Raw genomic sequence first — 21,435 nt, forward strand, 5'->3', positions numbered from 1 at the left:
CACGGGAACAGTGGGTGTGCCCTTGGTAATCGCTGTCTCCCTGCCAGGCCTGGCACAAGATAGATGCTCACTGATTCTTTGTTGATACAGTAGGAAAATCAGTAGCAGAAGGTAACTGCAGTAAATTGTGTATTGATTGTTCACATTGTTATTAGAGCAGGAGAATCAGTGGAGTAAGTTTCAGAAAGGACACTTGCTTATGTGCTATTTTTCCCCCTGAAGTTTTATTTTTCTAAATTTTTATGCTATATTTTATTTGAAGAGCAGAGAGAGAAAGAGAAAGAGAGACAAAGCCAGACAGGCAGAGAGAGATGCTATCTGCTGGCTCATTCCCTAAATGCCCGTAATAACCAGGGTTGAGCCAAACTGAGGCTAAGAGCCTAGAAACCAACCTTGAGTTTCTCACATTGTTAGCAGGTATCCAAGAACTTGAGCCATCACCTGCTATCTCCCAGGGTGCTTAACAGGAAGCTGGACTTGGAAGTGGAAGCAGGACTCAAACATAGGCACTCCAGTGTAGGATGTGGGTTGTTACATGGGGTGGCTTAATCATTGTGCTGAATGCCTGCCCCCTGCCCCTGCCCCTGCCCCTGCCCCCGCCCCTAAAAGTTTTAAGAACAGTTTTAATGAGTTTGAAGGAAGGAGTCCAGTCTAAGTGATGGCCCTAACTTGGTTGTTTGGATTGCCATCACCGGCATGTGTTTGCAGCAGCAGGTTTCAGCCACTATGCTAAGTCTCCCAAGCCTGGCCTGAATGTGGTGCTGCGTGCATGCTTGTTAGTTTGGCCCCTGGCATGGCTGCCTGACTGGGCCACCAGGAGCCCAAGAATTTCTCAAGGCCTCTTCCATTGCAGGAAAAAAAAGAAGTGGCTTAGTTAGGTCTCCCAGATTTTTTTTTTTTTTTTATCTTTAAAGCATACAGTTCTAGGAACATGCAAGTTGAGGGGGCTGGCATTGTGACATAACAGGTTAAGTTGCCGCATGCAATGCTGGCATCCCCTGTGGGTACCAGTTCAAGTTCTGAATGTTCCACTGCTGATCCAGCTTCCTGCTAATGCTCCTGAGAAAGCAGAAGATGGTCAAAGTGCTTGGGAGACCTGGAAGAAGTTCCTGGCTCCTGGCTTCAGCCTGGCCCAGCCTGGCTGTGGCAGCCTTCTGCGGGAGTGAACTAGCAGATAGAAGACCTCTTTCTCTCTTTCTCTCTCTGCCTTTCAAATATATATATATATACATATATATATATATTATTTATTTATTTTTTTTTTTACTTATTTGACAGGTAGAGTTAGACAGTGAGAGAGAGAGACAGAGAGAAAGGTCTTCCTTCCGTTGGATTACCCCCAAGATGACCACTATGGCTGGAGCTACGCCAATCCGAAGCCAGGAGCCATGTGCTTCCTCCTGGTCTCCCATGCGGGTGCAGGAGCCCAAACACTTGGGCCATCCTCCACTGCCTTCCCCGGGCCACAGCAGAGAGCTGGACTGGAAGAGGAGCAACCGGGACTAGAACCCAGTGCCCATATGGGATGCTGGCACTGCAGGTGGAGGATTAACCAAGTGAGCCATGGCTCTGGCCCTCAAATAAATAATTTTTAAAAAGTAAAAAAAAATTTTTTTTAAATGCCACTTGAGACATCCACATCAGAATGCCTTGTTCAAGTCCTGTTTCTGATCCCAATTCTAGCTTCCTGCTAATGCGTACCATAGGAGGCAGCAGAAGGTGGCCTAGGTACTTGGGCTCTTCCCATCCATGTGGGAGACCCTGGTAGAGTTCTGAGCTCCTGACTTTGGCCTGGCCCAGCCACTATTGCTACAGGCATTTGGAGAGTGAACCAGTGGATAGGAACTCTGTCTCTCAAATAAATAATTTTAAAACTACAACTCTAAAAAGGTTGAAGTCATTTTTTGTACTAGTAAAAATGTGTGTGCTGTTCCCTTCTGCCCTGACATTTCCTGCACACTGTGTGCCAGGTGAGGAGAATGCAAATGAGAGCAACAGTCCACAGCCCCAGGAGCTCATTCTCTCCCCAGAGATGCGGCCAGGTGGTTCACTGTTATGGGGGGCTGTACTCGAGGTACTAATTTGGCTCCCAGAAGTACCTGAGTATCCTCTGGCTTCCTGGAGTTCTGCTGGGAAACCAGGTACATGGTGGTGACAGATGGGGCTCCTACCCTCAGGGAGCTTCCAGAACGTGGGAAGGAGAGTCCTCTTGGGCCAGAAGACAGGGAAGGCCTTGCAGAAGAGCCATTCTTGGTGTTGAGAATGCAAAGAGCCAAGACCCAGAGCATGGCCATCCATGGGTGCAGCCTGACTCAGGGCAGTTAGGGGGTAAAGGCCTGGGGGCAAGGGTGGTGCAGAGGATGACAGGGTGAGGCGGGGTGAGCTGGTGAAAGGCAGCCTGACTGATAGTTTCAGATCCGTGTATGAAAGGCCTCAAGAGCGGGATTAAGGAGCCTGGACTTGTTGTAAACCCTGAAGAGCTATCTCAAAGTGTGGAGGTTGTACATGTAAGAGCTGTACATGTGTTTATAGAAGCTGGAGCTGTTAGTGGTGCATGTGGATCAGAGACGTAGGCCAGGGAGGAACCAAAGGACGTCCCTGCCACACAGACACAGGACTGGGGAGCTTGTAGGGAGTCGTGGTCGGGGGGAGTCTTGAGACCAGCGCTTCTCCTGACCTCTGGATGCTTTCCTTTCTGGACAATTGCTAGGAGGTAGAATTTGTCTTTCAGGGCTACGGGCACTGTTTTGAGCTCTGTCTCCTAATGGTCAATGCCTTTTGCTCCTGGATAAGAAAATTCATGAAAGCCAGGGGTGGGCCCGGGTTTGGTGTCTTCACCTTAGAGGCATTAATCTATCTTAGATTTGAGTCATGACCTTGGGCTTCAGAGCTTTGCCAGCCCTTGGGGAACTCTCTCCACCCCAAGAAGAGCTTTTTGATGAGCCTATACATACTACTGGGGACATTTCAATCACAGATGGTTTATATTCAGGTTATTTTGCCTTCCTTAAAACTTGGGGCATTTTCACCATTAACATTTTTGTAATCTCCCTATACTTTTTTTTTAAGATTTATTTATTTATTTGAAAGTAAGAGTTACACAGAGAGAGAAGGAGAGGCAGAGAGAGTGAGAGAGAGAGGTCTTCCATCCTCCAGTTCACTCCCCAACTGGCTGCAAGGGCCGGAGCTGTGCCAGTCCAAAACAGGGAGCCAGGAGCTTCTTCCAGGTCTCACACAGGGGTACAGGGGCCCAAGGACTTGGGCCATCTTCTACTGTATTCCAAAGATATAGCAGAGAGCTGGATCGGAAGTGGAGCAGCTGGGACTAGAACTAACACCCATATTGGCTGCCGGCACTGCAGGCAGCGGCTTTACCTGCTATGCCACAGCACTCGCCCCTCCCTATACTTTTATTTTAAAACTTCTTAGGTTGGTTTTATTGATTTTATTATTTTTAGAAGATTACTTATGTGAAAAGCAGAGCAATAACAAGTGAGGTGGGATGGGGGGAGGGATTTATCTTCTGGTTCACTCCCTAAATATCTACCGCAGCCTGGCTGGGCCAGGCCAGTAGCAAGGAACTCTCCAGGTCTCCCACATGGGCAGTGAGGCCCAGGTGCTTGAACCATCATCTGCACATTAGCAGAGAGCTGGGTTGGAAGCAAAGTAGCAAGGACTTGAACTGGCACTCAGATATGTGATGCCAGCTTCATAAACAGCGGCTTAAGCTGCTGGTGCTATAAGCCCAGCCCCCTTGCTTTTATCTTAATTGCCTTGGAGTTTCACTGTCAATAAAGCCCTTAGCATATGCATATTATTACTATGAGATTATTTGAAATCACCATTAGAACAGGGAACATGTCTTTAACTGATTATCTAATTTTTCTTCTTAAGAGTATTTGTCAGTAGGAAAATTTGATAAATGGAAAGATAAAAGGAACTGAGAAATTACTGTGCATTTGAAATGCCAACTATTTTGTTTTTCCATTTACAGGTGAGCGATATGTGATGACATTTTTGAACGTATTAAATTTTGGCGATCAGGGTAAGATGTTTTAATCAAAAGTTGATCTATGAATACATACTTCCTAATATTTCTTTCTGTAACTTGATAATATCTCATGAAAAAATGAACCTGGAGATGTTGGGAAATTAATACTATAAAGAAAGAATCCTGAGCCGGCGCTGTGGCTCAATAGGCTAATCCTCCACCTTGCGGCGCCGGCACACCGGGTTCTAGTCCCGGTTGGGGCGCCGGATTCTGTCCCGGTTGCCCCTCTTCCAGGCCAGCCCTCTGCTATGGCCAGGGAGTGCAGTGGAGGATGGCCCAGGTGCTTGGGCCCTGCACCCCATGGGAGACCAGGAAAAAGCACCTGGATCCTGGCTCCTGCCATCGGATCAGTGCGGTGCGCCGGCTGCAGCGGCGGCCATTGGAGGGTGAACCAACGGCAAAAGGAAGACCTTTCTCTCTCTGTCTCTCTCTCTGTCCACTCTGCCTATCAAAAATAAAAAAATAAAAAAAAAAAAAAAAAAAAAGAAAGAATCCTGATGCTTATAAACTGTAGGTCTTGGTAAATATATTATACAGTATACTGCCCAGGTCTTGTCCAGGCCCATGTGTCTTAATCTTTATTCCAGGTTCTTGCCCCCACAGAGATAAGAATTTAAAGCAGAGTTATAATACAGGGCACAAGTGAGGACAGGATTAATTGAAATGGAGAGTGAATGTGCATTGGTGTATGAGTGTGAACCTCCCCACACAAAGACAAACTAGTCATGAGGAGGTCAGAGAGCTGGATCCCCTGGAATGGTCAAGAGTGAAAGAAGGGCCCTTCCTGCATTATCAGTCTTTTTTTATTATTTTAAGATTTATTTTATTTGAAAGACAGTTACAGAGAAAGGTAGAGTTAGAGAGAGAGAGAGTGAGAAAGAGGTCTTCCATACGCTGGTTCACTCTCCAGATGCCTTCAGTCACCAGAGCTGTGCCAATCTAAAGCCAGGAGCCAGGAGCTTCTTCTGGGTCTCCCACATGGGTGCAGAGGCCCAAGGACTTTAGCCATCCTCTGCTGCTTTCCCAGGTGCATTAATAGGGAGCTGGATTGGAAATAGAGCAGCCGGAACTTGAACTTGCACCCACATGGGATGCTAGCACTGCAGACTGGAGCTTTAACTCACTGTGCCACAGTGCAAGGCTGCTATCAGTCTCTTTTATGGTATAGGGTGATAGGGTGTGCTCTAATTGAATATATAAACAGGTTGGAGTGTGGGTGGTGTCGCTCCCCCATTCGCGGAGGAACGACACAGGACCCTGCGCTGTTCTTTTGTCTGCTCGGCCCTTCCTGGGTTTGCTGCTGGTCCTTCCCGGGTTGGCTGCCGATCCCTCCCACCTCCGTGGAAGGGCGGCTCCCCCTGCCACTTTCCCCACTTCCGCGGGGGAGCGGCACACCGCCGGCCGGCTCTCTCGGGGGCTGCTCAGATATTATCCGGATGTTCCTGGTGCATGTTGTCTCTCTCCTCCTTTATAGTCCTCTTCCACCAATCCCAACTCTGCTACCCACACGCCGAGCACGCTGCTCTCCTCCAATCAGGAGCAGGATCAGCTCCTGCAGCTCATCAAATTGGCGAGAGGCAGCTGTGTAGAAGTTGTTTACTCCTCTCCCAGCGCCATATTGTGGGAGAGCAGATGCATAGAATAAGTCTTAATTCCAGTAACTTAGTCTAGTCCGAGTTGCTCCCCACAGGTGGAATTTAGTATGCCTAAGGGTTCCTGAGATTTTCAAGGTACCTCCAGATGGGGTTTAACTTCCATGTGGCCATGGATGAGACGTAGGTGCATCCTAGGGAGGTGAGCATTCTGCATTGACAGGTAAGGGCTAGAGCTACAATTCAGGGCTGGCAGAAATTCCAGCCCACCTATGCCTCTCTAATTCCCTGCCTGGTTCTCCCATATCACCTCTAATGTAACTTGGGTGACAGGTGTCGCTGAGACTCTCTGCCCTCCCCCCTGCTTCCTGCAGAGATCTGGTGCTGATTTTGGAGGGAGTCCCAGGAGAGGAGAAAAGGAAGCTAACCCTCACAGTCACAAAGATCAGCCCATATGTGTGGGGCTAGAAAGGTCTCTCAGTTATTTTTTCATATTTATTTTTACTGTAATCTCAAAGTAATAGAAATAAAAGTAGAAAAAAATAAACTTTGCACTAATGCTTCTTATTAAAAAAATGATGGTGATAGGAACATCTCATATCTTGACTGTGGTGGTATCAGTTATCTAGTAGTGATATTGTACTGTAGCTTTGCAAGATCTTACCATTCAGCAAAACTGGGTAAAGAGTGCTGGGATCTCTATTATATTCTCTTTTTCTTTTTTTAAGATAATTTTATTTGGGGCTGGTGCATGGTGTTGCAGGTAAAGCCGCTTGCCTGCAGTGCCGGTATCCAGCATGCTGCTCCACTTCAGATCCAGCTTCCTGCTAGTGCTCCTGGGAAAGCAATGGAAGATGGCCCAAATACTTGGGCCTCTGTACCTATGTGGGAGATCCGGAGGACGCTCCTGGCTTTTCTCTGACTTTCCTTCTTTGTAACTTTGCCTTTCAAATAAATCAATTTTAAAAAAGAAAAAAAATCTTTCTTTCTTTCTTTATTTATTTAAAGGCAGAGTTACAGAGAGAGAAGGAGAGACAGAGAGAGAGGTCTTCCATCTGCTGGTTCACTCCCCAAATGGCTGCAATGGCCTGAGCTAGGATGGTCCAAAGTCAGGAGCCAGGAGCTTCTTCTGAGTCTCCAACATGGGTGCGGGGCCCCAAGCACTTGTGCCATCCTCTGCTGCTCCCTGCACATTAGCAGGGAGCTAGATTGGAATAGAGCAGCTGGGAGGTGAACCAGTGCCCATCTGGGATGCTGGCACCACAGACGGAGGCTTTACCCACCATGCCATGGTACCAGCCCCTCCACTATTATTTATTAAAACTACATGTGAATCTACAGTTATCTCAAGATTGTAGGAAAGTTTAAAATATTAAATGAGGATAACAATTTGAATAGTGCTATTAAATTTAAATGACTGTTTTTCTCTTTTTGCTTTGCAGGTGTCTACGATATAGTGAATAATCTTGGGTCCCTTGTGGCCAGATTAATTTTCCAGCCAATAGAGGAGAGTTTTTATATATTTTTTGCTAAGGTGCTGGAGAGGGGAAAGGATGCCACACTTCAGAAGCAGGTAGCGTTAGTTGTTCCATCCTCCTTCCTCACCTGAATTCTCCCTCTAGTTGTAAGACAGAGAGCTGTGGAGCAGTCTGTTTCTCCTCTGTTGGTCTGACATTGTCTTGCAGATTTCTCTCTCTTTCTTTCTTTCTTTCTTTCTTTCTTTCTTTCTTTCTTTCTTTCTTTCTTTCTTTCTTTCTTTCTTTCTTTCTTTCCTTCCTTCCTTCCTTCCTTCCTTCCTTCCTTCCTTCCTTCCTTCCTTCCTTCCTTCCTCCCTCCCTCCCTCCCTCCCTCCCTCCTTTCTTTCTTTCTTTCTTTCTTTCTTTCTTTCTTTCTTTCTTTCTTTCTTTCTTTCCTTCCTTCTTTCTTTCCTTCCTTCCTTCCTTCCTTCCTTCCTTCCTTCCTTCTTTCTTTCTTTCTTTCTTTCTTTCTTTCTTTCTTTCTTTTCTTTCCTTCTTTCTTTCCTTCTTTCCTTCCTTCTTTCCTTTCTTCCTTCCTTCCTTCCTTCCTTCCTTCCTTCATTCCTTCCTTTGATCTACTTATTTATTTGAAGGGGTTACAGAGGGAGAGAGAGATCTTTCATCCACTGGTTTACTCCCCAAATGGCTGAAATGACCAGGGCTGAACTAAGCAGAAACCAGGAGCTAAGAGCTTCTTCCAGGTCTCCCATGTGGATGGCAGGGGCTCAGACACTTGGGCCATCTTTTGCTGCTTTTCCCAGGTTATTAGCAGGGCACTGAATTGAAAGTGGAGCAGCCGGGGCACCAACCAGTGCCCTTACGGGATGCAGTGCCACAGGCAGAGGCTTTGTCTGCCGTGCCTCAGTGCTGGCCTCTGCCTTGTCGATTTCATCCTTCTGTCGTCTTCGCAGTGATGGCAGTAGCCGTAGCTTGTTTCTCTCACGGCCTTCCCCTTGTCCCCTGGTTGCCCCTTCTGTCTCATCCCGTTGTGCTTTTTGACCTTACTCTTGACTCAGCCCTCTCAGAATTCTCTATCGCTGTCCCCAGGACAGTGCAATTGCCCTCTCATGGTTTATTCTTTTTTTTTTTTTTTGTATTCCTTTAACTTTAAAAAAAATCTTTATAATAAACTAAGATACATCGATTTTTTTTTAATTTTTTTTTTTATAGAGTTAGAGAGAGAGAGAGAGACAGACAGAAAGGTCTTCCTTCTGGTGGTTCACCCCCCAAAATGGCCATCACGGCTGGAGCTATGCTGATCTGAAGCCAGGAGCCAGGTGTTTCTTGGTCTCCCGTGTGGGTGCAGGGCCCAAGGACTTGGGCCATCCTCCACTGCCCTCCCGGACCACAGCAGAGAGCTGGACTGGAAGAGGAGCAACCAGGACTAGAACCTAGCACCCATATGGGATGCCGGCACCACAGGCAGAGGATTAACCAACTGAGCCATGGAGCCAGGCCCACGTCAATTTTTCTTTAACAATTTTTTTAAGATTTATTATTTCTTTTGAAAGAGAGGGAGAGAGAAAGAGAGAGGCTGCAATGGCCAGGCTGGGCCCAACTGAAGCCAGGAGCTTCATCTGGGTCTCCCATGTGGGTGACGGGCCCAAGTACTTGAGCCATCTTCCATTGCTTTCCCAGGCACACTAGGAGGAGTTAGATCGGAAGTAGGGCAGCCAGGACTTAAACTAGTGCTCATATGGGACTGCTGCATTGCAGGTGGTACCTTATCCACTACGCCACAACACCAGCACCTTTTTCCTTTAACTTTTTGAAGTTTAGTTTGGGAGGCAGAAAGGAAAACAGAGAGTAAGATACCTTTTGCTGATTCACACCCCAAATGACTGGCCCAAGCTGAAATCACATTCATAGGTCTCCCACATGAGTTGCAGGGATCCAAGTTCTTGAGCCATCATTGCTGCCTCCCAGGGTACGCATTAGCAGAAGGCAGGACTCAACGAGTGAGAATTGAGAGTTGAGCTCAGATACTGTAATATGGGATGCAGGTATTCTGACCAGCATCTTTCCTGCTAGGCCAAACACCTCCTCATTTGGTATAAGAATGAGGTTGCTCTTTCCGTCTTCAGATGCTTGAGACCCCAAAGATACCAGGCTTGGAGCAAGGCTAGCCTAGGGCATGCCAAAGAAAGGATGTGATCCTAGGGTTCCACTCACCACACCAATTGTTTAAGCTTGTAACAGACTTGTGCCCTGAGCTACATCCTGACTCTCTGAATCTGTGTTCTCTAGTTGGCAAATACAAAAGAAATTTTAATCTAGGAGTATTTTTTTATTTATTTATATGAGAGGTAGAGCTACAGACAGAGAAAGGGAGAGACAGAAAGAGAGGTCTTCCATATGCTGGTTTACTCCCCAAACAACCTCAGTGGCTAGAGCTGAGCTCATTCAAAGCCTGGAACCAGGAGCTTCTTCTGGGTCTCCTACACGGGTTCAGGGGCCCAAGAATGTGGACCATCTTCCACTGCTTTCCCAGGCCATAAGCAGAGAGCTGGATGGGAAGAGAAGCAGCCGGGACATGAACTGGTGTCCCTATGGGATGCCAGTGCCTCAGGCAGAGGCCTAGTCCACTATGCCACAGCGCTGGCCCCAATCCAGGAGTATTTCAGTGTAGAAGCTTCACTTTTTCTGAAACCACTGAAAATGTCTGACTTATCTTAGAATTAAAAGAAAGCTGGCGCTGTGGCGTAGCAGGCAAAGCCACCACCTGCAGTGCCGGCATCCCATATGGGCGCTAGTTCAAGTCCCACTTTCGATCCAACTCTCTGCTATGGCCTGGGAAAACAGTAGAAGATGGCACAAGTCCTTCAGCCTCTGCACCTGCGTGAGAGACCTGGAGGAAACTTCTGGCTCCTGGTTTCGGATCAGTTCTGGCTGTTGTGGCCATTTGGGGAGTAGTGAATCAGCGGTTGGAAGGTCTCTCTCTCTCTCTCTCTGTCTCTCTGTCTCTCTGTCTCTCTCTAACTCTGACTTTCAAGTAAATTTTTAAAAAAACAAGCAAGCTATGTTGGCCTCTTAACTTGTCTTAGGATATATTTTGCAAAATATAGTTTAGTGGCCGGCGCCGCAGCTCACTAGGTTAATCCTCCGCCTTGCAGTGCCGGCACACCGGGTTCTAGTCCCGGTCGGGGAGCCGGATTCTGTCCCGGTTGCCCCTCTTCCAGGCCAGCTCTCTGCTGTGGCCAGGGAGTGCAGTGGAGGATGGCCCAAGTACTTGGGCCCTGCACCCCATGGGAGACCAGTACCTGGCTCCTGCCATCGGATCAGCATGGTGCACCGGCCACAGCGCGCTGGCTGCGGCAGCCATTGGAGGGTGAACCAACGGCAAAGGAAGACCTTTCTCTCTGTCTCTCTCTCTCACTGTCCACTCTGCCTGTCAAAAAAAAAAAAAAAATATATATATATATATATATATAGTTTAGTACAATGCCTCCAGGCAACTAATTTAGTCTTGATCTGATTTAGGAGTATTTCCTAAGCGTACATTGACAGTAACATCAGAATGCTGAGTTATTTTTCAGGAGAAACAGTTTCCCACCAGGGACAAGTATCAGGGGCCAGGTGATTGACCTAGTGGTTAGGACTCCTACTGAGATACCCACTTCCCACAATGGGGTGCCAGGCTCCTGACTCCAGCTTCCTGCTGGTGCAGCTTCTGGGAGGTGGTGGTGATAGCCCAGGTGTTTGGGTCTCTGCTGCCTGTGTGGGAGACCTGGATTGAGTTCCTGGCTCCTGACTTTGCTCTGGTGCACTCCCTCTCCCTTCCTCCCCACTCCTTATCTCTTTCCTCCTACCTTTCAAATTTAAAAAAAAATTTATATTTTTGCAAGAATAAATATCAGAAGGCAAAATGAGAATTTCCTAAGCAATATTTGAAAAAACTATATCCAGAATAAATTGAAAGCTAAACCTCTCGCATACCACCTGAGGAGCTGTGTTAGCGTTTTTCCTTCATTTATTAGTGGCCATTAAAGCAAGCACAGGGCCCAGAAGAGCAGTGAGGCCCCTGCCCCCGTTGGAGGAGCACTCTGTGAAGCAGTAGAGGGAGAAGTCCACATGTGGAAGTTTTCCCGGCTTGTGATTCACCCCGCTTCCTTCCTTCCCCAACCCCAGGAGGACATTGCCGTGGCCGCCGTGGTTTTAGAGTCCCTGCTCAAGCTGGCCCTGCTGACCGGCCTGACCATCACTGTTTTTGGCTTTGCATATTCTCAGCTGGCTCTGGATATCTACGGAGGGGCCATGCTTAGCTCAGGATCAGGTATGTGTGAGGTTTTTCCTGGATTTGGATTTGTTTGAATTTCAAAACAGAAATAGAAGAGTTTTATGAACTTCTAGGACTTGGGCACACAGGATTGGTATCTATCAGTGTTGGGAAAATCGATGGCTGAGGCTGTGGGACTACTCCCATCCCTTGAGCTCAGATGGTTGCTCAGGGTGTGGTTAGGGACTTTGGCACTTGGCATTCAGTTCCCCAACCTCACTGTGAGTCCTCCCTGCCCTGGACTTTCCTTTCAGGCCTAATGTGTGAGGGAGGATGGCAGAGAGCAGGCTCTAAGGAGTCCCCACTTGGTACTAAACACATCAGTAAAGGCCCCTAAATCTCATGGCTGGACACTTAAATGCCCCAGAGATCAACCCAGGGCCATTGCTGAGAATGAAACTGATCCCAGCAAAATAAAAGGTTTATTTAATCTAGTGGCTCTTGGTTATTGGAGGAGAAAAGTGACTAACTTTGCCATACCAGGTACCCAGGCCACTGAGGCTGTCACAGCACTTGCTAGGCCTTAGGGGCTTTACCAGTTTCAAAATGTGACAGGCTAGAGCCTCGCAGTTCATTTGCAGTGCTTTATGATGATTTTTAAAAAATATTTATTTATTTATATATGTATTTGAAAGGCAGCATGACAGAGCTAGATCTTCCATCTGCTTGTTCACGCTGCAAATGACTGCAACAGCCAAGTCTGGACCAGGCTGAAGTCAGGAGTCAAGAACTCCATCCTGGTCTCCCTTGTGGGTGACAGGGGCCCAAGCACTTTAGGCATCATCTGTTGCCTCTCAGACACATTAGCAGGAACCTGGAGCGGAAGTGGAACAGTCAGGACTTGAACTGGCACTCCAGGATGGGATGCTGGCATCACATGAGGTAGCTTAATGCACTGCGCCACATCACCAAGCCCGACAAAGAGGATTTTAATTCCTCATGTCACGAGGCAGGAACTCCAAAGACATTTTTCTGCTGTCCTATCTCGCTGTAAAGGCCTTTGTCAAACACCATTTCACAGGATCGCTAGGACGTTTTAGCCTCCACTGTAATGGGGTCCAAACTTCAGGAACTAGGGGAAGAAGTTCCTACTCCAGAGCAAAGGTCCTTAACCTTGCGGCTCCCTGTGGCTTGTTCTGCGAGAAGTGCATTTTCATCTAGCAGCTGCAGGGAGCCTCATTAGGAAGCCATTAGTGAGTTATGTGCAGAGATTGGGGCGGCAACTCTGTCCTTTAGGAGACAGTCGCCAAGAAACAGCCTTCTTGTGGCATAGTCACCTGTCATTGCCATGAGGAGGGGGCTGTCCCGGCATTGTGATGTCCACCAGGTGGGGAGGTTAATCACAGGAGATAAAAACCAATTATGGTTATTGTGAGGGACCAGCCTTGTGGTGTAGCCGATAAAGCTGCCACCTGTGGTATGGCATCCCATATGATAACCACTTCGTGCCCCACTGCTCCACTTCCTATCCTGCTCCATGCTAATGTGCGTGGGAAAAGCAACGGAAGGTGGCCCAAGTGTTTGGGCCCCTACTTCCACATGAGAGACCCAGAAGAAGCTCCTGGTCCCTGGCTTTTGCCTGGCCCAGCCCTAGTCATTGTAGGCATCTGGGGAGTAAACTAGCAGGTGGAAAACCTCTCTATCTCTCCCTATTACTCTGTAACTCTGCCTTTCAAATAAATAAATAAATCTTAAAAAAAATTATTATGTAGTCCTTTTACTCAGGTGAGGTGCAGTTTTGAACATTGAGAACAGATCTGTCAGTTAAAAAGTTCCAGGTTTAGTTGGGTGCTAAAGTAATTTGAATTTGTTCCTGCTCTCCGCTGCAGAGAGCAGTCTTGAGAATGGTTTCAGCCTCTCAATGTCTGAAAAGTTTGTGTGCTTTGGTCTGTCACTGTCACATGTTCAGGACCCTTGTCATATCCTGCCCAGCCCAGGGCCCCAGAGGGTCTTCCAGCATTTGTCTCAGTTGTAGCTGATGTTCACGTTCACCAAACTTTCACTCTCTATAAAGCCCACGTGGCTTCTTGACAGGGTCATTGCCCAGCCCTGGGGAGCCTGTTCCCTGCTCTTCATGACACCTCCTCTCCTGGCCCTACTCTTGACTTGTTGGACTGGCGCTACAGATCTGAATTCCTTTCCTGTGCCAGAAAATATGAACACAGCTGCTCTCCCCACAGTCAGGTTATTTTTTAAGATTTTTTTTTTTCTAAAATCGAAAGGCAGAGAGACAAATTGATCCCATTCGCTGGTTCAATCCTCAAGTCCCTACAATGGCTAGGGCTGGGCTTGTCCTAAGCCAGGAACACAATCCAGGTCTCCCATATGGGTGGCAGGGCCCCACACTGCTTGAGCCATCACCTGCCTTGCAGTGTGTGCATCAGCAGAAAGCTGGAGTCAAGAGCAGAAGCAGAACCCCAGTGCAGACAGTCCAGCGTGGGATGCAGGCATCTTAGCTGGCTTCTTAGCCCCTGAGCCAAGCACCACTCCCCAACAGTCTGTTTTGGTGCTGAAATGCTTCGTTGGGCCAGCGCTGTGGCTCACTTGGTTAATCCTCTGCCTGCAGCACTGGCATCCCATATGGGTGCCGGTTCTAGTCCCCGCTGCTCCTCTTCCAGTCCGGCTCTCTACTGTGGCCCGGGAGGGCAGTGGAGGATGGCCCAGATGCTTGGACCCCTGCACCTACCTGGGAGACCAGGAGGAAGCCCCTGTCTCTTGGCTTTGGATTGGTGCAGATCTAGCCATTGCGGCCATTTTGTGGGTTAACCAACAGAAGGAAGACCTTTCTCTCTGTCTCTCTCTTTCTCTCACTGTCTAACTCTATCTGTCAAAAAACAACAACAACAACAAAAAAAGACTTGGCTTTGTCCAGACAATCTTCCTGGATTAATCAGAAAAGAAGAGCAACTCTGTGTGGCTCAGCCCTCTCACCTTAATCGTGAAGGTGGAACCGCTGTCCCCAGTGACCCCCAGTTGTATGGTTCTCTGGGACCCTATCCTGGCCACCTCCAGATGGGGCGTTTGGTGCAGACAGGATTCTGGGGGAAGGGTGTTGTCTGAGTTCAGCACTGTGTATAATCAGGGGCTTGGTGAGTGCCCTGGAGGCTTTTCTCAGAAACCCCACCCTGAGCTCTTCCATCCCTAAGAGAAACATAATTGTTGAACGTCCCTGTGGTTTCTCCCATTTATCTCTTAAGTGCTTCCTGCCTGTGCCTTTCCTTTTCTTTTAAAAATCTCTTTTTCTTCTCTGTCTCTACATGTCACTTTCCTAGGACTGCCTCGACCCAGTGCCCCTACTGGGTGGCTTCCAAGTTAAGTATGTTGTGTTTACGTTCCAAGTCAGGGTGTCAGCAGGGCTGTGATCTCTCTGGTGGCTGGGGCAGGGTTGGGGGAAGGGGTCCTTTTTGCCTCTGCAGCTTTTGCTATGGCTGGCAGTCCCTGCATCACTCAGCCACGTGGCCATCTTCTCCCCATGTCTTCACTCTGTCTTCCCTCCATGTGTGTGTCTGTCTCCCAATTCCCCTTTTATTAGGATGCCAATACCCCCCAGTGACTTAATGGGAATTTGGTTATTTCCAGAAAGACTCCGTTTCCAAATAAAATCACATTCTGAGTTTCTGGGAGTTATAGATTTCAACATATCTTTTTTTTTTTTTTTTTTATGGGGTGGGGTGAATGTAATTCAACCCATCACACCCCTGCATTCAGTTTAAGGCTCCATCCTGATTTCTCCAGCTTGACCCAAAACCCTTTTCCTAGAGTGTGTGCTTCATGCAGTCAGTATTCTCTGCTCTGCAGGCCTCAGAGTGGCTCCCTGTCCACCTCCAAGGGGTCCTTCTGTGCTGTTGGGCTTCAGATAGCAGGTCAGGGGCCCCTGGCCTGCTGCTTCTTCCAGAAGAAGGAGGACAGGAGAAACAGGAGCTGTATCAAACACTGCCTGAACTGCCTTCAGACAGAGCTGGCTCCTCCCCTGGGGTTGCCTCTCTGCTTGGGCAGGAGCCGGGCTACTTTGCACAGCGGCATGAGGGGTGAGGTGCATGTGATGTGGTCAGATACAGAATCCTAAAAAGTTTCATGGAGACCCAGGCTGTCCTGTTAGAATTCCTTTTTTAATTAATTTTGTGATCACCGTGAAACTGTTCAGGGTCCCATCAGCACAGGGATCTTTCCTGTCAAATGGTTTACATGAGCCCAGAGTGAGTTCAAGATTCAGTTCTCTTTCTTCTCTGTTGGTGGTTCTATGATTGAGGTCTAATTTGCATAAAGTAAAATGCTATTCTCTGAAGAGTACAGTTTGATGATTTTTTTAAAGATTTATTTATTTGAAAGCTTTGAGTTTCAAAAAGAGAGGAAGAGGTTGGGCGAGAGATCTTCCATCTACTGGTTCACTTCCGCAAATGGCTGCAACAGCTACCTCTTTTCTGATTTGTATCGCTATAGATTAACATTGTTTTTTTTTTTAAAGACTTTATTTATTTATTTGAAAGGCAGAGTATCAGAGAGGGGAGAGAGAGTGAGAAAGAGAGATCTTCTACCTGCTGGTTTATTCCTGGAATGGTTGAAACAGCGAGGAACTCCTCCAGGTTGCCAATGGAAGTGGGAGGGACCCAAGTCCTTAGGCCATTGTCTGCTGCCTTCTGAGGTGCATTAGCAGTGAGCTGGACTGGAAACAGAGCACGTGGGACTGGAGCCGGCATCACGAGCCATGACTTGATCCACTGAGCTGCAGCTCCTGCCCCGGCATTGCTTTTCAGAAGGATTTCCTATCAGTGAAACATGTTGGGCTCCTCGCCTTCACTATAGCATCTCTGAGAGCCACCTGTGGTTTTGCATGCTTACCATACTAAGAAGCAGTCCCTGCACCCTCAGTGGGCTTCTCCTTTTTTGCTGGTCAGTCTTGGCTGTTCTGAGTAAAACGGTGACGAAGTCGTTATGGTTTCTGTGAATATGGCTCGCTTCTGTTGGATGTGTATGTAGGAGTAGAATTGCTGGATTATAGATTGGTTGTATGTTTACTTTGCTAGAAATTGCTTGGCTACCTCTTTTTTATAAGATTTTTTTAATTTTTTATTTGAGAAGTAGAGTTACAGACTGAGAAAAGGGAGAGACAGGAAGATTTCTCATCTGCTGGTTCACACGCCAGATGACTGCAATGGCTGGAGCTGGGCTGATCTGAAGCTGGGAACCAGAAGCTTCTTCTAGGTCTCCCACATGGATGCAGGGGCCCAAGCACTTAGGCCATTTTGCACTGCTTTCCTAGGCCATCAGCAGGGAGCTGGATCAGAAGGGGAGCAGGCCATATGCAAACAAGCCCCCATGTTGGTATGCCAGTGCCTCAGGCGGAGTCTTAGCCAACTACGCCACAGCGCTGGTTTCTTGGCTATCTCTTAATCACAGCCCTCTTCAAAGAGGGGGATAGTATTATTTGTCAGGCTCCTGTCCTCTGGCTAGCAGATTTTTCCAAAAATCTTACTTGTTAGCTCTAGAAAGGCAACCCTTTGTTTTAGAAAGAAATACCATGTAGGCTTTGATTCTTGCTGCAGGTATGTGGCTGTTCAGTTTCTATTGTTTCCTGCTGGTCCTGGGCAGTGGGCTTTTCCTGAAGATCTGTTTTTTTCCCCTCAGGACCTGCTTAACTGAAATTCCCTTGACATGCTGGGCCAACAGCATCTCTGAGTGCTCAAGCTAGCAGCCTCTTCCTACTGATTAAAAAGCCAGCAAATTTGCCTGCAGGCTAGATAAGCCTTCAGTTGTTCAGTAAGAGCTGTACATTCATTCATAATCGTCTTCTTGTTTGTGGCTGATTATTTTAGCCAACGCCGTGGGATACTGGGAGTCCTTCCAGACAGTTTGAAACATGGACTTGAGCCTGCAGGCTGCCCACTGATGATACAGGCAGGTCTCATGCCCTGGTCCTGGCGTTCTCTGAGCACCTAGCCCAGCCGAGGGTGCATGTGGGCCTCCTTCTTAGGCACCAGAGTTTCCATGAGTTGTTTTCTTGCAGGTCCTGTTTTGCTGCGCTCCTATTGTCTCTATGTCCTCCTGCTCGCCATCAATGGAGTGACTGAGTGCTTCACGTTTGCAGCCATGAGCAAAGAGGAGGTGGACAGGTGGGTACCCTAGAAGGTGTGTGGCCTTCAGCCGAGATGCAGAGACTTGCTGTTGCTTCTGGTTCTATTTTTATTTTTTTTATTTTTTTTCTTTTTTCTTTTTTCTTTTTTTCTTTTTTTTTTTTTGACAGGCAGAGTGGACAGTGAGAGAGAGAGACAGAGAGAAAGGTCTTCCTTTGCCGTTGGTTCACCCTCCAATGGCCGCCGCGGCCGGCGCGCTGCGGCCGGCGCACCGCGCTGATCCGATGGCAGGAGCCAGGAGCCAGGTGCTTTTCCTGGTCTCCCATGGGGTGCAGGGCCCAAGCACCTGGGCCATCCTCCACTGCACTCCCTGGCCACAGCAGAGGGCTGGCCTGGAAGAGGGGCAACCGGGACAGAATCCGGCGCCCCGACCGGGACTAGAACCCGGTGTGCCGGCGCCGCTAGGCGGAGGATTAGCCTAGTGAGCCGCGGCGCCGGCCCTGCTTCTGGTTCTAAACGTGCACTTGCAGATGGCTCTTACAGTGGCTGCACTGACACCACTGGCATGGTGCATCCCCGAATCTCTGTTGCAGCAACACAAGTCAGTGAGTGCCCCTGGGAGGTCTGGGAGGCAGCAGCTGCTCTTTACCTTCCTTGGTAGAGGGGGAGAGAGCATCCTGCAAGGTTTGTCTCACCTAGCTTTGCAGGGCCAGGCACAGGACAGACTAAATTCTGTTCCTCCACCTCCTCATGTTCCCCATGGAGCTTGTTAGAAATGCAGAGTCTTTTTTTTTTTTTTTTTTTTTTTTTTTTTTAAGATTTGTTTATTTAGTTGAAAGGCAATTAAGAGAGGGAGAGATAGAGATCTTCCGTCTTCTGGTCCATTCCGCAATAGCTGTAACAGGGAGTGCTAGACCAAGCCAAAGCCAGGAGACTGGAACTCCATCTGGGTCTTCTAATGGCTGGCAGGGGCCCAAAGACTTGGGCCATCATCTTCTGTGTTCCCAAGCATATTGACAAGGAGCTGGATTAGAAGTGGAACAGCCAGGACTCAAACTAGTGCTGATATGGGATGCTGGCATTGTAGTAGTGGCTTAACTCTGCACCACAGCACCAGCCCCACTACACACTTTGATACAGTATATCTCCAGAGGACCTTGGGGTATATGTGGGGCATTTGGAGGGAACAGCGGCTTTCTTACACCTCTCATGTGTAGAACCTGGGTGGTGCCTTGGAGAGCATCTACCCTGGCAGACACAACTTGGGGTCCTAAAGGAATTGGGTCCCCCCACAACTATGTACTGAGCTAAGCAGAAACCAGATGCAGGGCATTTTGTTCGAGGCTGTACTGCAAGCCTTTTGGAGGCCAAGGTGTTGGGACTGTGTGTGCTGAGATTCAGTTGCTCTGCTGACTGTTGAAGGTTATATGTGATATGCTGCTCTGAATTAAGAGGAGGGAAGGAGTAGTATAGCCCATTTGTCCCCAGAACCCCTGAACCCCAGAGCTCCAGAGAGAGAGGAGGAGGATGTGTAAGGTTCTAGAAAATACCAAGGTAGCCCAAGCTTTGCTTACTGTTCACATCTCATTTTGGAGATAGGTCACTTGGCGTCCACTGCCCCAGGCTGTGAATGGCTACACTCGTTGAGGGCAGTGCTGTGAGGCGCTGCAGCATAGGGGCCAGGCTGGGCTAGAGTGTTGGTTCACAGTATAGGTGAGTTCCTCAGGCCCTTTGTGCTGGTCCCCTTGCCTGTGAAACAGCCAGGTTCTCCCGGGCATGGGCCATTCACTGGTGTGTCCCCAGCACTCTGTATAGGGCCAGTTACAGAGGTAGGGTCCAGCATGTAATTATTACCCAGGTCATATTCTTGTATCTTCATTGGGGACTTAGGCTGAATCACAAAGTATCACTTAACTAACCAGTTACAGTCACATTTTACTTAATGATGGAGACAAGCTGGTAAGTGTGTCATTAGGTGATTCCATTGTACAAACACCACAGCATGTCTTGCACAAACCTTGATAAGACAGCCTACTACGCACCTAGATGGGGCAGCCCGCTGCTCTGGGGCCATGATGACCAAAACAACTAGAGACTTAAAGCATAAGAAAAATTGATGCCATTGAGATCCCATGAAGCCAAGCTCTGTGAGGGCACTGCCAGCCCACCACGGCGTCTTGCTCCAGTGTGCTTTTCTCTTGGAGGTAGGGGTACGCACCTAAGATAACAATAGAAAGTACAGAGTAGTGCATAATGAACCAGTAGCATCGTTGCTTAGTATCACTTGCAGGTTCCCTGTGCTGGCCATAAGTGTGTATGCCCCGCCTTCATACCACTGGCAGGTGTATAAAACAGCATCACACACATGTGCGAGCAGTGCCTTGCACCGCAGCATCAGGAGGGTAAGGCAGCATTGTGGTGCCAGAGGAGTTTTTCTGCTCCATTAGAATCTGATGGGCCAGGGCTGGCGCTATAGTGTAGCAGGTAAAGCCGCCGCTTGCAGTGTCAGCATCCCATATAGGTGCCAGTTTGAGTCCCGGCTGCTCCACTTCCCATCCAGCTCTCTGCTATGTCCTGGTAAAGCATTAGAAGATGGCCCAAGTCCTTGGGCCATGGCACCCGCTTGGGAGACCTGGAAGAAGCTCCTGGCTCCTGGCTTCGGATCAGTGCAGCTCCAGCCATTGCGGCCAACTAGGGAGTGAACCAGTGGATGGAAAACCTCTCTCTGCCTCTCCATCTCTCTCTGTGTAGCTCTGACTTTCAAATAAATAAAATCTTTAAAAAAAAAAAAATCTGTTGGGCCACTGTTGTAATCCACTGTTAACCTATGTGTTGTGTGGCACATGACTGTATTATCCCTAAGATACATAAATAGTTCAAGTTTTTCATTTTCTTACTCCTCTGTTCAGGTATTGGGTGGTGGTTGGCAGTGACATTTCTGTGTTATCCAGGTAGCATTTTTTCCTAAGCTTTATTTTATTTTATTTGAAAGGCAGTCACAGTCACACACACACACACACACACACACATCCTCCATCTGTTGGATCTGGGGCTGGGCCCGGCTGGAGCCAGGCACTTCAGCTGGATCTCCCACGTGGGTGCAGGGACCTAAACACTTGGGCCATCCTCCACTGGTTTTCCAGGCATATTAGCAGGGAACTGGATCAGAAGTGGAGCAACAGGGACTTGAACCGGTGCCCATATGGGATGCTGGCACTGCAGGCAGGGGCTTAACCCACTGCACCACAGTGCCAGCTCCTCAGGTAGCCTTGATGTCATGGACACCTGGACTATGGGAACTCATCTGGAGTTGGGGGGAACTTGGAGTTTTTCCTGTGAATCGATGTTTGTGGCCACTTTTCTCACCCTGGTGTTGTCCTGTGGCAAGGTATCCACTACCCTGCTTTGCTTGTGTCCTTATCCCTAGGTACAATTTCACAATGCTGGCCCTGTCCTGCTCATTCCTGGTGCTGTCTTACCTTCTGACCAGCTGGTTTGGTAGCGTGGGCTTCATCTTGGCCAACTGTTTCAACATGGGTATCCGGATCACACAGAGCCTTTGTTTCATCCACCGCTACTACCAAAGGAGCCCGCACAGGCCCCTGGCTGGCCTGCGCCTGTCACCACTCCTCCTTGGGGCCTTTGCCCTCAGTGGGGGGATTACGAGCATGTCAGAGGTGAGACTCCCTGCAGCCTGCACCCCACATCCTCCCTCCCTCCCTCTCAGAGTCCTCTCCCCGTCTCTGTCTGAACCACCCGGATGAGTGTTTGCCTCCTGTGGTCCCCTCCCCCACCTCCAGGGCAGCATCTGATAGATAACATAGAGAGTGTACCAGAAGACCCACACCATGCAGCTATACGCTTTCTGTGTGACCCAGAAGCTGGGGCAAGCCGCCTTCCCTGACTCATCCTGGGGGGAGGGGGGAAG

At 48.5% G+C, this 21,435-nt stretch overlaps 1 protein-coding gene across 3 annotated transcripts in view; it reads left to right on the forward strand.

The window, feature by feature from the left end:
- The window catches only part of RFT1 (RFT1 homolog), a 50,286-nt gene that overhangs the window by 28,088 nt on the left and 763 nt on the right, over positions 1–21,435 (forward strand). For 2 of the 3 annotated variants that reach the window (XM_070050720.1, XM_070050722.1), the window contains exons 8-12: positions 3,995–4,045; positions 7,086–7,216; positions 11,289–11,433; positions 17,441–17,546; positions 20,935–21,184. In XM_070050720.1, coding sequence (XP_069906821.1) covers positions 3,995–4,045; positions 7,086–7,216; positions 11,289–11,433; positions 17,441–17,546; positions 20,935–21,184 — 683 coding nt within the window. The remainder of the gene's footprint in view (positions 1–3,994; positions 4,046–7,085; positions 7,217–11,288; positions 11,434–17,440; positions 17,547–20,934; positions 21,185–21,435) is intronic. The other variant, XM_070050721.1, reaches the window with a different exon arrangement.

Source organism: Oryctolagus cuniculus, chromosome 10, assembly GCF_964237555.1.
Source record: "Oryctolagus cuniculus chromosome 10, mOryCun1.1, whole genome shotgun sequence".
Classification (NCBI taxonomy): Eukaryota; Metazoa; Chordata; class Mammalia; order Lagomorpha; family Leporidae; genus Oryctolagus; species Oryctolagus cuniculus.